This window comes from Chelonoidis abingdonii, chromosome 1, assembly GCF_003597395.2.
Source record: "Chelonoidis abingdonii isolate Lonesome George chromosome 1, CheloAbing_2.0, whole genome shotgun sequence".
Lineage (NCBI taxonomy): Eukaryota > Metazoa > Chordata > Testudines > Testudinidae > Chelonoidis > Chelonoidis abingdonii.
The window spans coordinates 319,915,156-319,929,269 of record NC_133769.1 but is presented as its reverse complement, the minus strand read 5'-3'; the positions used below and the strand labels follow the sequence as shown (position 1 = coordinate 319,929,269).

Sequence of the window (14,114 nt, the reverse complement as noted above, 5' to 3'; positions counted from 1 at the left end):
GGGAGAGACTTCCTATTCCCCTGCACAGCATCCGGAGCCATGTCAGACCCACCCCCAGACTTCTCCCCCAGCTGTAGGAAGCTCTGCAAACTTCCCCCCACCCAGCACTTCCTGCACCCATCGCTTGTCAGCTGCAGGGGGAGAGATCCCTGTACAGGAGCTGCTTCCCCATCTGCCCAACCCATGTGCATCCAGACCCCCCCATACCCAGACCTTCCAGTTAAGCCTCACCTCCCCATATTCAGAACCCCTCCCTGATGAGCCCCACTCCCCTTGCACCTGGATCACCCCAATAAGCCACCCACACCTGGATCCCCACCATACTGAACCCCCCCCAGCATCTGGACCCCCAGACTGAACCCCCCACACCCAGACTCCCCTTCCAAGCTCTATGCCTCCACACCCAGACCCCTCCCCACTGAGCCCCAACTACTGTCACCTGGAGCCCTCTACAGAGTTCGATTACCATTGCACCCAGAACCCTCCATCAAGCCCCGTGCATCCAAACCCCACCTGCATGTAGATCCCACATTGAGCTGGCCACATCCAGATTGACCCACACAGAACCTCTTAACCCACACCAGGCCCCTCCACTTGGATTCTGACGTGCTGAGCCTGCCTGCCCACACCTGTTGCACCTGGCACGGAGGGGCAGGGCCTCGGGGTGTTTCTAGGGCAGGCTCAATATTTGCGCTATGTCAGAGTTGGGTGCAGCTCTACCACTGAATCCATGTCCTAGTGGGGGGGGGGGCACAGTGACCTCTCAACTCTGTGATGCCAGTGGCCTGTGCTTCCCAGTGTCATGCTGGAGCCTCCACATTTATTTGACAAATAATATTTGCATACTTTTAAATTATTGTACAAAGAATTTTGTATTTTTTGGCGCAGAATGTCCTCAGGAGTAAACCTAGCCCATATTCTTTTCTATTTTCCTTCACTTTTGGACCCCCAGCTTAACTTCTGTTTTCCCAGTCCAGCTATTAAAGATCCAGTCAAGAAAGTGACCTTGTAACTATGACATCCTTATACTCCACATTTGTTCCTCTTTCACAACTTCCGATTCATTGTTTTTAGCACAATATAAAATGTCACCAACTGGTACCAGTGCTAGCTGATCCTCACAATGTGTCTACTTTGTACATCATTACTAGCTATAAAGAGTCTGCAATCAGAACTTATCCAGCAGTTCTACCAAGTGTGCTTATATATAAAATGAAGAACAGCTTTCTCTTGTACAGCTTTGCAGTGCTGAGAGGAAGGAAAGTGTGAACTCAGCACATACGACGTTGAAGGCACATAGGCAGCTATTTACAGCACCAATGTGCTATTTTTACAGTCACTTTGTAACACGGTGCACAAGGAAGGATTCCCCCCACCTCCCACTGCTATATAAACAACACAAAGAACATTTTGAATGGTGCCTGTGATGCTTCCCAGGGGTACCCAGCGTTGGGAGGCACCTCGCCACCACCTGCCTTTAACATGAAGAAGCCTTGTCTCTGCCTCTCAAACCCCCTGGCCACAGGCAATACCAGCAGTCCCCACACCTCACAGGCCCCACTGTCACTCTACAGGTTAGTGATGGGCACACTTCAACCCCCAAGCCCTCCAAGTATCTCCCTGGAGAGTCCAGCCTCATGTCCACTGGACACACAGCATTCACCAATCCACTGCTTCCAAAGAAACAGTTACACTTCAGCTTACCAGTACCACCTCAGATCACTGCTTCTCTCAGCACACAGCACTTAGACATGTTTACAGTGAAATCAAATGTCAGTTTATTATCAAAGCATAGACATTCACCTAGAAGTATTGGAAACAAATGGTTACATATAAAATAAAACCACTGTATGTCTTCTAGAGCGTTGACTTATTAACAGGATTCTTTACTGTCTACTACAGTATTGCTCACCCAAAATTCCTGCTGCATTTTTGCAGACAGTTTGGCTGTGACCCTTCTTTCATCAGACAAGCACATTGTCAGTTTGCTTCCTAGGCAAAGGACTCAGTGTGTTTCTTTACACTCCAGAGCAATCCTTTGTCTTTCTTCATAAACAGGACCTCCCACTGCTATTTATTTCTTCCTGTAGACTTCCTCTCTTGTATATTTTGCAATCTCTCAATTCGAATTGAGCTAAGTATGTGGCATACAATATATACTACACAAATGGACAAACAGGGAGATAGGTGTCTGTAACCTCCTGCCTTGAAAGAACATTTCTGAGATATGTCGCCTGTTGGCCTGTTGACCTGCCTTAACTCCAAGACCTTAAGAATATCATTTTCAGTATAGATAAATAAGCCCTTAAATATTATCTGTACATATATTTCACAACAATTGTGATGACCAGTGGGCTCCTGGCTCTCAGTAGATACTTCATGCTGCCTTTCAGTGAACTATTGCGCAGTGGATTCCTGTAAAATCCTATGTACCCTCTGTGCCCCCTGCCAGCTAGCACCAAGAGGTTGTTGGGTCACAATGCCCCTTTGAAAAGGAAAAGGGATAAACAGTTGAATCAGAAGGGTCACCTGAAGCCTGGTGAATAAATAAACCATTGGAGAAGGGAAAAGATGTCTGAAGAAAGAGTAGTGACAGCAGAATGACTTCTATAAGGTGAAGAGAGACAGTGCATAGGCATAAGAACCTAAGAATGTCCATACTTGGTGAGATCAGTGGTCTATCTAGCCCAGTATCCTGTCTTCCAATAGTGGCTAATGTCAGATGCTTCAGAGGGAATGAACAGAAAAGAGCAATCATTAAGTGATCCACCCTTTGTCACCCAGTACAAGTTTCTGCCATTCAAAGGTTTAGGGACATGTGAAGCATTGGGTTGTGTCCCTGACCATCTTGGATAATAGTCATCAATGGATCTATCCTCCGTGAGCTTATCTAATTCATTTTTAAACCACTTATACTTTTGGCCTTTACAGTTTTACATCCTTATGTTTGTTTTAAACCTGCTGCGGATTAATTTCATAAGGTGACCCTTGGTTCAGGTGTTATGTGAATGGGTAAATAACACTCCCCTGTTCACTTTCTCCACACTATTCATGATTTTAGAACTATTAAATCCCACCTCAGTTATCTCTTTTCTAAGCTAAACAGTCCCAGTCTTTTTAATCTCTCCTCATACAGAAGCTGTTCCTACCCTTAGCCATTTTTGTTGCCCTTCTCTGTATGTTTTCTAATTTTAATATCTTTTTTGAGATGGGGTGACCAGAACTTCATGCAGTATCCAAAGTATGGCTGTGCCATCCTAATGATTCCTAACATTTTGGGGGAGTTTTTTGTTTTTCAGCTATATTCACTTCTTGGACCAGATCCTGTGCTCCACTTAGGATTCAATAAAGAACTGTTTGTTCCAGGACTAGGTGCTCCAAGAAGCAGTCATTAATAGCGTCTAGAAATTTTATCTCTGTATGGCATCCTGAGGTGACATGAACCCAGTCAATATGGAAGTAGTTGATATCTCCCATTATTATTTGGGTTTTCTGCTTTTGTTGCCTTTCTAATCTCCTGGAGCATTTCACAATCACTGTCACCATCCTGGTCAGGTGGTTGGAAGAGAATTCTTACTCCTATACTCTTATTATTCAAGCCACACATTTTTATACATAGAGATTCTATGGTACAGTTTGATTCCTTTAAGATATTTGCTATATTTGACTACTTTCTTTCACATATAGTGGCACTCCTCCACTAGAAAGACCTACTTTGTAATTCCTATATATTTTGTACCCTGGTATTACCATGTCCCATTGTGTATCCTCATTCCACCAAGTTTCTATGAGGCTTATTATATCAACATTCTCATGTAATACCAGGCATTCAAGTTCACCCATCTTAGTATTGAAACGTCTAGCATTTGTATATAAACACTTACTTATAAAAATGATCACTATATAGTTGTTTGATTTCATGTGATGCAAGTAAATGGCACTTTTTTTGTTTGATTGGTTCTCTTCAGTTCCTACCTGTACTTTATCAATTTCTAGCCTCTCCTCTTTACTAGGATACAGAATATCCCCTTTAATAAACTGTCCCCTAAGGGATGTCTCTGTCTTAACTGCACCAGTTGGCTTTCCCGCAGCCTTTAATTTACAAACTCCTTTACAACCTTCTTAATTTTACATGCCAGCAGTCTCGTTCCCTTTTGATTTAGCTGGAGCCCATCCTTCTTGTATAGGATTCTCCTTTCCCCAAAAGTTCCCAGGTTCCTAATAAGTATGTGGCATACAATGAGGGATAGCTCAGTGGTTTGAGCATTGGCCTGCTAAACCCAGGGTTGTGAGCTCAACCCTGGAGCGGGCCATTTAGGGATCTGGGGCAAAAATCTGTCTGGGATTGGTCCTGCTTGGAGCAGGAAGTTAGCCTAGATGACCTCCTGAGGTCCCTTCCAACCCTGATACTATATGAATTTTAATCTCTTCTCCCAACACCATCATCTCATCCTTGCATTGAGACCCTGCAGTTCTGCCTGTTTAACTGACCCTGCACATGGAACTAGAAGCATTTCAGAGAATGCTACCCTGGGAGTGAGGAAACCTTAACAACAAACAGGGAAAGTGATGAGAATAATGGGAGGAGAAGAAGAAACTGGCAGAAATTAGCAGAGAAAGGAAAAGAGTGAAATTTACCTGAAAAGAAATATGACTGTCTGGTAATAAAAATGCATATTTCTTGCCCTGCTGTGAGTGAGTACTTTTTTTCCCCTTTAAGTGCCTGCTTTTTCAGTTCTTCTTCACATAGAGCAGCTTTTATAGGAAAACACCTTCAATTTCTTCTGTGAGTAAGTGCTACTCCATGTATGGGTTGCAGAACTGGGCCCTAAGGCATTAATTAGCTGTATTCTGGTAATGGAAAAGTAAGTTCAGGAAGCAATACTGCTAATGCTGAAATGTTTATGTAACATGGTGTGCAAATTCAGGGTCACAGCTACACACATCCTTAGGTGAAATGCCTTCTGACTTTGACTGCTAAAGTCCAGAGCATGTTGCTAGACCAGAATAATTAGATTGGATGCTGGGATGATGTATTGGAAGGGGAGGAGATGGATGGAAAACACACACACACACAGAGCTGTGCAACGTTGGTGAAGGGCAACATAGAGCACATGCACACACATATGCATACACACACACACACACACACACACACACACACACACACACACAGCTGTGCAACACTGGTGAAGTGCAGCACAGAGCCTACAGCAGCCCAATGGCAGGAGTGGGTTCTGGAATGCCTGACATGGCCCTCCCACCTCCAGGGGAGGGACAGAATTGTCATAGCAGCGGGTTGCCCATGCCCTGTGTCCATCAGATGTGCTGGAAAACAGAGGGCCCATACAGGGCTGAACTCTGTGCTGCGGATTCAACCCTCCCAGCTCAGAGCTGAGTAGGTTCTGCTCTAGTTCCAGAAACATTTTGCCTTACTCCTTTTGATTTTGAAGTACCATGTGTGAGTGTGCGAGGAGAGAGAGAGAAGAATAAGCCATTTGGGCACTTTAGATACAGCAAGATGGGGGTCCTTTAGGGTCAGAGTGGCTGGCCCTTGTGGAAGTATGCAAGAAAAGTAGATGGGCTCAAGATCCCCCCATTGTTCTTGTATCACAATCAGGAGCACAAGCACTGCATTAGATCAAGGCTATCCTGGCCGTAGCCTTCACAAAAGATTCTTTATAGCCCAAAACCTCCTTCGCATCATACTGTACAGCTGGAGCAGCTTGCCAGGAGCTCAGGGTTGCCCTGTGAAAGAGTAGCAGAACTTCTCCTTTAGCGTAAACTCCCCCAGAAACCCTGAAGGAACTCCGGCCTCTGGGGATTCCTGTTCCTTCACATCTCTTCTTCACTCAGTGTTACTGGAAAATAGCATCACACACTACTAAATTAACCTGACCTGGTGTTTGTTTGTTTAATCAATTATATTTGTCACTTTTTTTCTCTCCTCTAAGCTTCAGTTTCAGTAAGTACTTTCCTCACTAGCTCTGGAAACAGATGGAAATGCCAGCTGACTAGTGCAAGGCTTGCGGCTGTCAAGGATGGTACAGTACTTGATTTCTGAAGTCAAAGTAAGGTTGAGGAAATTGAAGTTATTTAAAGTGATTTTCTGGACCCTTACATGGCAGAACAAAGGCATACTGTGAGTAAAGGCACTGTATTTTGACAGCATTTGCCACAACCAGTTTTGCTCTGGGCATCCAAATCAGAGAATCAGAGGGGAAGAGGAGAGATAAAAGAGTAAAACACAAGGGTATAAAGATACAAGTCAAAACCCACAGATTTTTCAAGATATTCATATGTCTCTATGACAGATTATTATTTCTGTAGTATGACTCTACTAAACTAATATCTGTTTCTAGCCCTGCTCGAAACCGAGGCTCTCTTAACATGACATTAACTGCAATCTCCTCTGCAATGTTAATGTCGATGCAGTTTCAAACAGCATAACATTACAATGATTGACTTGTATATCTGGTCTATTTCACCTGTACATCTTCTTCATTAGCTGTTTATTCTTCTCATAGCTTATCAAAGTCTTTCATCTTGAAGTAATTCAGCTAAAGGCTGATGCACACATTTTGGAATTCAGACCATCTGAATTTACCCAAATATAGAAAAGTCTATTAATCACTGCAACATTAACTCACAGAAACATTTACACTTAAATGGTAAGCCCTAAGACTGTGGCTTTTATTACATCATGACTTTAGCCCCTGAATCTACTTCTATTATTTTAAGATTTCCCGCTGACTTTTGACTAAATATATATGGAACGCCAAAGCGATTGAGTCAAATTGTTCTTTCATTTACAACATTATCAGGCATTAATCCTCTTTAGAGTTGACTGTTCTCATGGCACTCAGCACCTTTCACTATTACTCCAATTCCACTGCGTTAATGAAGTTATGCCAGATTTTCATCGGGGTTTCTGAGTGCAGGATCTGGCCTATTCAAATATCTCATTGGAAGGAGTCACACATTTGAAATCCATGACAGAGCTCTCAGAAAAGATATACAAGGCTTCTTTAAGTCCTGCGAGGATGGAAAGCTAGCAAGTCTTACTGTAATGGTGACTCTCACAAGCTCAGCAGCAGCGTGGCTATTAGACATATCCCAGATTTAAGAAGGCTTTCTAGTGTGCAGCTGTTTACATTTGCCCCAAGTCAAATGATTTTTGTTTTCTTGTTACACTTTCCTGAAGTTTTTGCAACTCAAGATTATTCATATGGATGAGCAGACAGGCTTGGGGAGTCCAAGAACTCTGTGTGTGCGTGTGGGTATGGGTGTGTAAACATGAAAGAGAGAAAAGCAGAACTAAAAGATGCGCAAATGTCAGTGCTCAGTCTCTTCCATTTTTGTTGTATTTCATTCCCCATCCCTTGTTTGCACATTGTCTTTGTAGAATATAAGCAGGATGTAGCAGGGATCTTGTTCTAATTCATCTGTAAGTACTTAGCACACTAGTGCAATAATAAAAAGAAGAATTCTTAAGTCATGTGTACAGTAATTCCTCGTTTAACATTGTAGTTATATTCCTGAAAAATGCAACTTTAAGCAAAATGATGTTAAGCGAATCCAATTTTCCCATAAGAATTAATGTAAGTGGCAGGTTAGGCTCCAGGGAAATTTTTTTCACCAGACAAAAAACTATATTATAACACAGTATAAGTTTTAAACAAACAATTTAATACTGTACACAGCAAGGATGATTGTGATGCTTAATTGAGGTGGTGAAGTTAGAGGGTTGGACATTTCCCAGGGAATGTCTTGCTGCTAAATGAACTAGCACTCAGCTGAGCCCTCAAGAGTTAATACGTTGTTAATGTAGCCTCACAGTCTACAAGGCAGCACAAATTGAGGAAGGGGAGACAGCATGGCAGACCGAGACAGAGACACACACCCTGTGTGAGAGAGATAGATGCGGATTGCCCCTTTAAGTATGCTGACCTCACTCTAAGTATATTGCCTTTAAAAAGATCAGGAAGTTGAGACAGCAGCTGTTGCCAGCAAGCACTGTACATCCTGAGCCCTGCTATGTCCCCACTCTGCTCTGTATAGAGAAGGGGTAAGCAGGGGGCAAGATCGGGGGGAAGGGGGATACCCTGACTTTAGCCTTTGTCTTCCCCCTGCACAGCAAGCAGGAGGCTCCTGGGAGCAGCTCCAAGGCAGAGGGCAGGAGCAACACATGGCAGTGGGGAGAGGGACAGCTGAACTGCCAGCAATTGATAGCCTGCTGGGCGGCTGCGGCACAGGGAACTTAGGAGAGCGGGCAGCTGATAGGGGGTCTGCCAGTCCACCCTGGTTCCAAGCCCCCATCAGCCAGCTGCAACGGGTTGCTCTTCCTGCAAGCAGCAGATAAAGCAGGCAGCTGCCAAACAATGTTATAAGGGAGAATTGCACAACTTTAAACAAGCATGTTCCCTAACTGGGACGACTTTAAGTGAGGAGTTACTGTACTATGATCTCAATCTTGTCTGCTAACATTTCTGAAATCCATCTAAATCTCTGTTGTGATGACTGCTTCAAAATCACTTGAGCACTCCTGACCCAGGGAAAGTGTAGGGTGCATAAGATATTTAAACAGGGAAGCTGACGAGAGTCTTGTAAAGAAAGCACCAGATCTACTCTGTGTTTGTACAACACTTAGCAGATTGGGGTCCTGGTCCATGGCTTGGCCTATTAGGCACTATGATAATACTAATATTAATAATAAAAATAGGTCAAAGATTTTTTTCTGCTTCTTGCAATGTGATATCATGGAAAGGGGACTTACTCCTGAATGCCCATAAGATATTCAAGAGGTCTACACTTGAAGCTAGGCCTGTGATTCCCCTGCTTGGGTACACATACTCACACTAGCTCTCCTGGAGCTGGCACAAGTATAAATAGCAATGTAGCTGCGATGGCAGCGGAAGTGGTAGCGAAGGCACAGCTGAGCTGTGATGGGAACATACCCACTGGCTTGTACTTGTTTGTATTTGTGTAAGCGGGGGAATGGTCCCGCTATTGTGGGGAACTTTCCTGGCTTCTGCACTACCCCGGTGAAGTGGGCTGGCGAAAGGATCTGAGTCCTCGCTCCCACTTCCTTTACGCAGAGGCCTCCCTGCCCTTGAGGACTCCCCTTACACTCTCCTGTCTGGCAGAGTCCTCGTAACCCCAACAAGGCTGGGCCCAGGATACCTGGGGGGCTCGACCCCCAACCTTGTCATGGTCACTTAGGGCAGGGGCTAGGAGCGTCTCCAATCCGGGGTACCCTCTCTGACTGGGCACTTTCCTGACCCACTGACCAATACATACAGTTCAAAGCAAATACAATTTATTAAACAACAATCAGTTTAAAAAAATAAGGAAAAAATGGGAAAGGTTAAAGGAAAACACATAACTCTGCTCTGGGCAAGGGGACATCACAACCAGCATCTCTGGGATGTAAGGGGAGTTTAGTCTGTTCCTCACAAGTCCCAGGCCCCTTCTCAGGCCCTGGCTGTGTTGCAGGGATGCTGCGGGTCAGACACTCGCTCTGGCAGTGGCCACACACCGTCAGGCTTTAGGTGGCAGGACCTTTCTTCCCAGGGTTGCCCCCTCCCCATTGGGTTACAATCCTCCTCCAAGTCTGGCCTGCAAGGCCTGTTGGCTGGGGGCGTCTCCCTGTGCTGGGCCCACTGCCCAGGGTCCCCCTCGCTCTTCCCAGCCGCTCACTGCACTTGGCTCCGGACTGCTCCAGCCTCAGCTGTAGCTCCACCACTCTGCCTCAGCTTCTGCTCTACTCTGCCTCAGCACTGCTGCTGCTGCTGCTCTGCCTCCAGCTCCCTGGGCAGCTTCTGTGACTCTGCTCCCAGCACTGACCTGCTTCCTGGGCTGCTTTTCTGGCCCCTCTGGCTGGTGTGGCTCTGCTCCCCAGCTCAGCTTGGACCCTTCTCTCTCCTTAGCCTGGCCCCACTCTGTCTGACCCAGGCAATTCCAGCTCACATAGAGAACAGGACCCCCTGGCCTCCTGACTCCTTGATTAGCCTGCCCACCCTGTCAATCAGACAGACCTGGTGCATTGGCCTCTCTCTATTGTTCCTGAGGACTGTCAGTCTCACGGTCCTGATTTCCCACCAACCCGTCCCCTTTCTTTGAGTACCTGGAGCTAGCCAACCAAAACACCCTGCTGAGTTTTAGTAAGGGGTCCCCTTATACTTAGCATGGCTCAGCCGTCCCGCTGCTGCCACTGCCTGTGCTACTAGAGATATTCTGCTCTTCATACTCCTACTAGCTCAAGGCAAGCTATCACGAGTATATACACACAAGCAAGAGAATCACACCCCTAGCTCATAGTGTAGATGTAATCTTAGAGAGGAAATGGGCTGAGAAGAGGTAACTGGGGCTCAGAAAGAAGGAGATAGACCCTAGGCACTAATATCTATCCATCCATTCAACCATCCAGACACTTATATGGTTCATCTACAACTCCTACTTATCTTAATTTTAAGTGTGGTTATTCAGCACCTATGAAAATGAGCCCAGTTCTTTGAGTGCCTAAATATTGGGTACCTCTCTAAGCTTCAATGTTTTTGTTTTGTTTTGTTTTGAATTATTTGTTTTAAAGGAAAAGAAAGATGAGCTGTAACAACAGTAAATAAATAAGGAAAAAAATACAAATGTAAATACAATTCAAAGGCAGATTCATTATCTCAGACAATAAAATTGTACATTTGTTGGCTGCTATGTATTGTCAGAAAATGCACAGAAAAAGAACCAAAGCAAAAAGAAAAGAGAAACAAGGTATAAGAAATGAAGATAGATAATAAGCAGTGTAGTGCATCAGACAGAAGTACCAGGCTAGCCTGGGAAACTGACACTATACAGCAATGACATCCGTCTATAACAAGCTCCAGTGCTGCTTCGCTAGGCCAACCAATAAAATTCCTTGTACATCTCACCATTCTATAGTGACCTGTCAATCCAGCAATTCTAAAACTAAAGACCAAGGCCCCAATCCATGCAGAGCTCCACCAGGAGCTCCACGTGGGCAGTGGGGTGCTCCTACACAGATGTAGTTGCAAGTTCGGGGCATTGAATTTGTGGAGATCGTCCCTTCTTTTATATGCTTGTTTTAAAATTTTGGCCAAAGTTCTTTATTCATTATTATTAAGTACTTGGGTCCGCTTAGAACTTAGCTAGAGCTGCCAAAGACATTTCATATATAGTAAGCCACTGAAAAACTCTCAGCTGGGTTATAGTTTCCAAGATAATATGAAGAACATACATCCATCCTCTTATCACATGCATATTAGAGTTGGTTGAAAATATTTCAGTGGAACAGCTTTCTGTTAAAAAATACAAATTTGTCAAAATCTAAATGTATTGTGGGAACATACCAATTTCAATTACATTTTTGATGAGAAAAAGTTAAAATGTGTTATTTTGACAACGTCAGAATGTTTGAGTCTATGCAAGCAATCAAACAGACAATGCTGAAATGTTTTGATTCATTTTGTTTTGACTTTTATCTTCAATATCAAATGCAATTTTCTATATATACATAATATTAAATGTAATATTATCTTTACTATTTTAATATAATAACGTAAAATGAAATGAATTAAAATGATAAAGTCAGTAAGAAAAGTTTCAATGCTATTGAAAATAAGCATTTTAATAGTTCCAACCTTTTTAAAAAAAATAGTTTCTCAGGAAATGTTGGCTTTTTGTTCTCATTTAAAATGTCAGAATTTCCCACAGAATGGAAAGTCCAGTTCCTGATCAGCTCTATTGAATATCATATATGATGGTGATGAGTATAAACTAGTGCCCGATTAAAAGAAACTAGTTAAAATAGACATAACTAGGTAAAAATGTGTCATCATAAATCTATTCCAAGCATTTTTAGCTTTTGTTTGTCATGGGAAATAAGTTAAATAAAAGTCATCCAACATTTTGTCAACCTCTGCCTTCCTTACCATGGCTTCCAAGACCTCACTGAAAAGTGTTCTACCCCATTAATAACCCTCTGATTCAGTTTCCTAAATCTAAAATTAGGATAGAAGAAAAGCACATTCTTGTTGTGCCAAAGGAACAAAACAAAGTCCTAGCAACATATCTAGTAACAATATTTTTGTAGGAAAAAAAATTGCCACCACACTCACTCTAAGGATTTGTAAATAGAGTGACTATGGCTGGGACTAAAGTCTGCAGTGACTCACAGATGTGCACTCACATTTAAGAAACATGCTCTGACTTTTTAGGATTACCTCCATTGAATATTAACCAACTACCTGGTGTGACTGATGCTGCCTGCATAGACCCAGCACTTTAATTTCCAATGCAAAAGATTTCTTTTCAAAAATTATTTTGGCCACAGCTCTGATTGACATTGGCTAGGTGAAGTGTGTATATCCGTCACTTTCTGTTTTCTTCTCTTTAGGGTCTAATTACAACTAACACAGACAATAAAAATATATCCGTACATTTAAAAGGCTAAATGATGCATGCTTGTTTAGAAATATATAATTTACAATTGTATTGATTCCTAAACAAAATCCACTAGCTATAAACCCTAACAGTCTGATACCCATACACACTCACTCTTGTGTTAAATCAGAGCATGGAAAATATTGCAAAATAAACTAACCCACATTAGTTTAAAATAAATGACTCTCCAAGATGCGTGCTTATCATCCTTAAATCTAACCAGAAAACATATTTTAAGAGATTAAACGCTCTACGTGGCCGCAATGATGCCTTTAACCTATCACAATCCCAGGATCTTTAGTGAGGATTTGAATGAGCTACAAGAATACAGATAGAAGCACTCCTTTGTCAGTGCCCTAATCCCTTGCACAAACAAATAGAGGGTGATGGCAGTCTGAGGGCAAATCTTGATAGCAGGCTATGACAGGGGCACTTAGAAAAGCCGCAAGATCCAATAGATAAGTCATTGGACAGGGACTCAGGAGATTTAGGCTCTAGTCCTGAGTTTGCTGCTAGGTCACCCTAGTCAAGTCTATTCACCTCTCTATGCTTCTGTTTACCATGTCTATTTCAACTGTAAGTTCCTCCAGCTGCTACTGTAATATAAACAACAATAATAAGCTGTGGATAGCCTTCCTCCAGGTAAAGACTGGTTTTGCATGTCTGTTTACTTTCTTCAAAATACTGATTCAGCTCTGCTGGGATACCAGTAGTATTATATTATACTTTTTTTTTTGTCTTTGGTCACATTTAATCCCCTCTTGCATTTTGATTCCATTCAACTGAGTGTAACTCTTCTCTTATCATCTGCACACAAGTATTCTTCCACATTAAACTTATAGGTTTAAGCTGTTTTATATTTGTTTTATCCAAGCACTAGACTCATGACAGTTTTCAAACCTGTCACCTATGATTTTTCTTCTTTTCAATGAATAAATACCATTCCTGTTTGAATGGGAAAATATGAACCAACGGTGAGCACTCTTCTCACCTCGTGAATACTCATGCTCTTAAAACAGAACACGCTTGTGTTTCATAACAGTTACAGTGTGGACAGCTCACTTCAAGCCTCTCAAATAGCTACACTGTGCAAAGGGTTTCTGTTATATCTTAAGGAAAAGAACTGTAATAACAGAAATAGAAACCCCTGGCAATTGTCACTGCTCATCCAAACAATGGGGTCAATCTGTATCTCGCAGTGGTATAATATCAAGGCTAACATCACGACAGACAATGGAAGCACAATGGTGTAAATGACTTTGGAATTAGGCCCAATAAGTGACACTAACCTACAGTCAAACAAACAAGCATCACCCTTCTCAAAAAAAAACCAAAACCCCAAAACAAACAAACAAAAAACAACTAAGACTGGATCTGCTGAAGGTTCTTTCTTTGAAATCACCTGGTGACAAGAGCTTTGCCTCAGACCACTTCCGCTGGCTTCACTTCATCAGACTATAGAAAATGCAATCCTTTGCAGCTGCAGGTGAATGAATCAGTGTGGAATGAAATATAGGAAGAAGGAGAATGTAGTTAATTGAAGTAGAATCATTCAGGCCATTGTGCTGCACCGGAAAAGTTACATTAGTAAGTGAGTGGGAAGTGGAGGAGCATTTTGGATTATAAGGAGAGGAGATTATAAATCACATCCTTGAGTC

General features: G+C 42.8%; 1 protein-coding gene across 1 annotated transcript in view; it reads right to left on the bottom strand.

Annotated features, from left to right (window-relative positions):
• Positions 1-14,114, bottom strand: part of TRPC4 (transient receptor potential cation channel subfamily C member 4) — a 141,599-nt gene that overhangs the window by 111,421 nt on the left and 16,064 nt on the right. Inside the window, exon 2 of the mRNA XM_032778548.2 lies at positions 9,847-9,945. Within this exon, the coding sequence (XP_032634439.2) occupies positions 9,847-9,945 (99 nt within the window). The remainder of the gene's footprint in view (positions 1-9,846; positions 9,946-14,114) is intronic.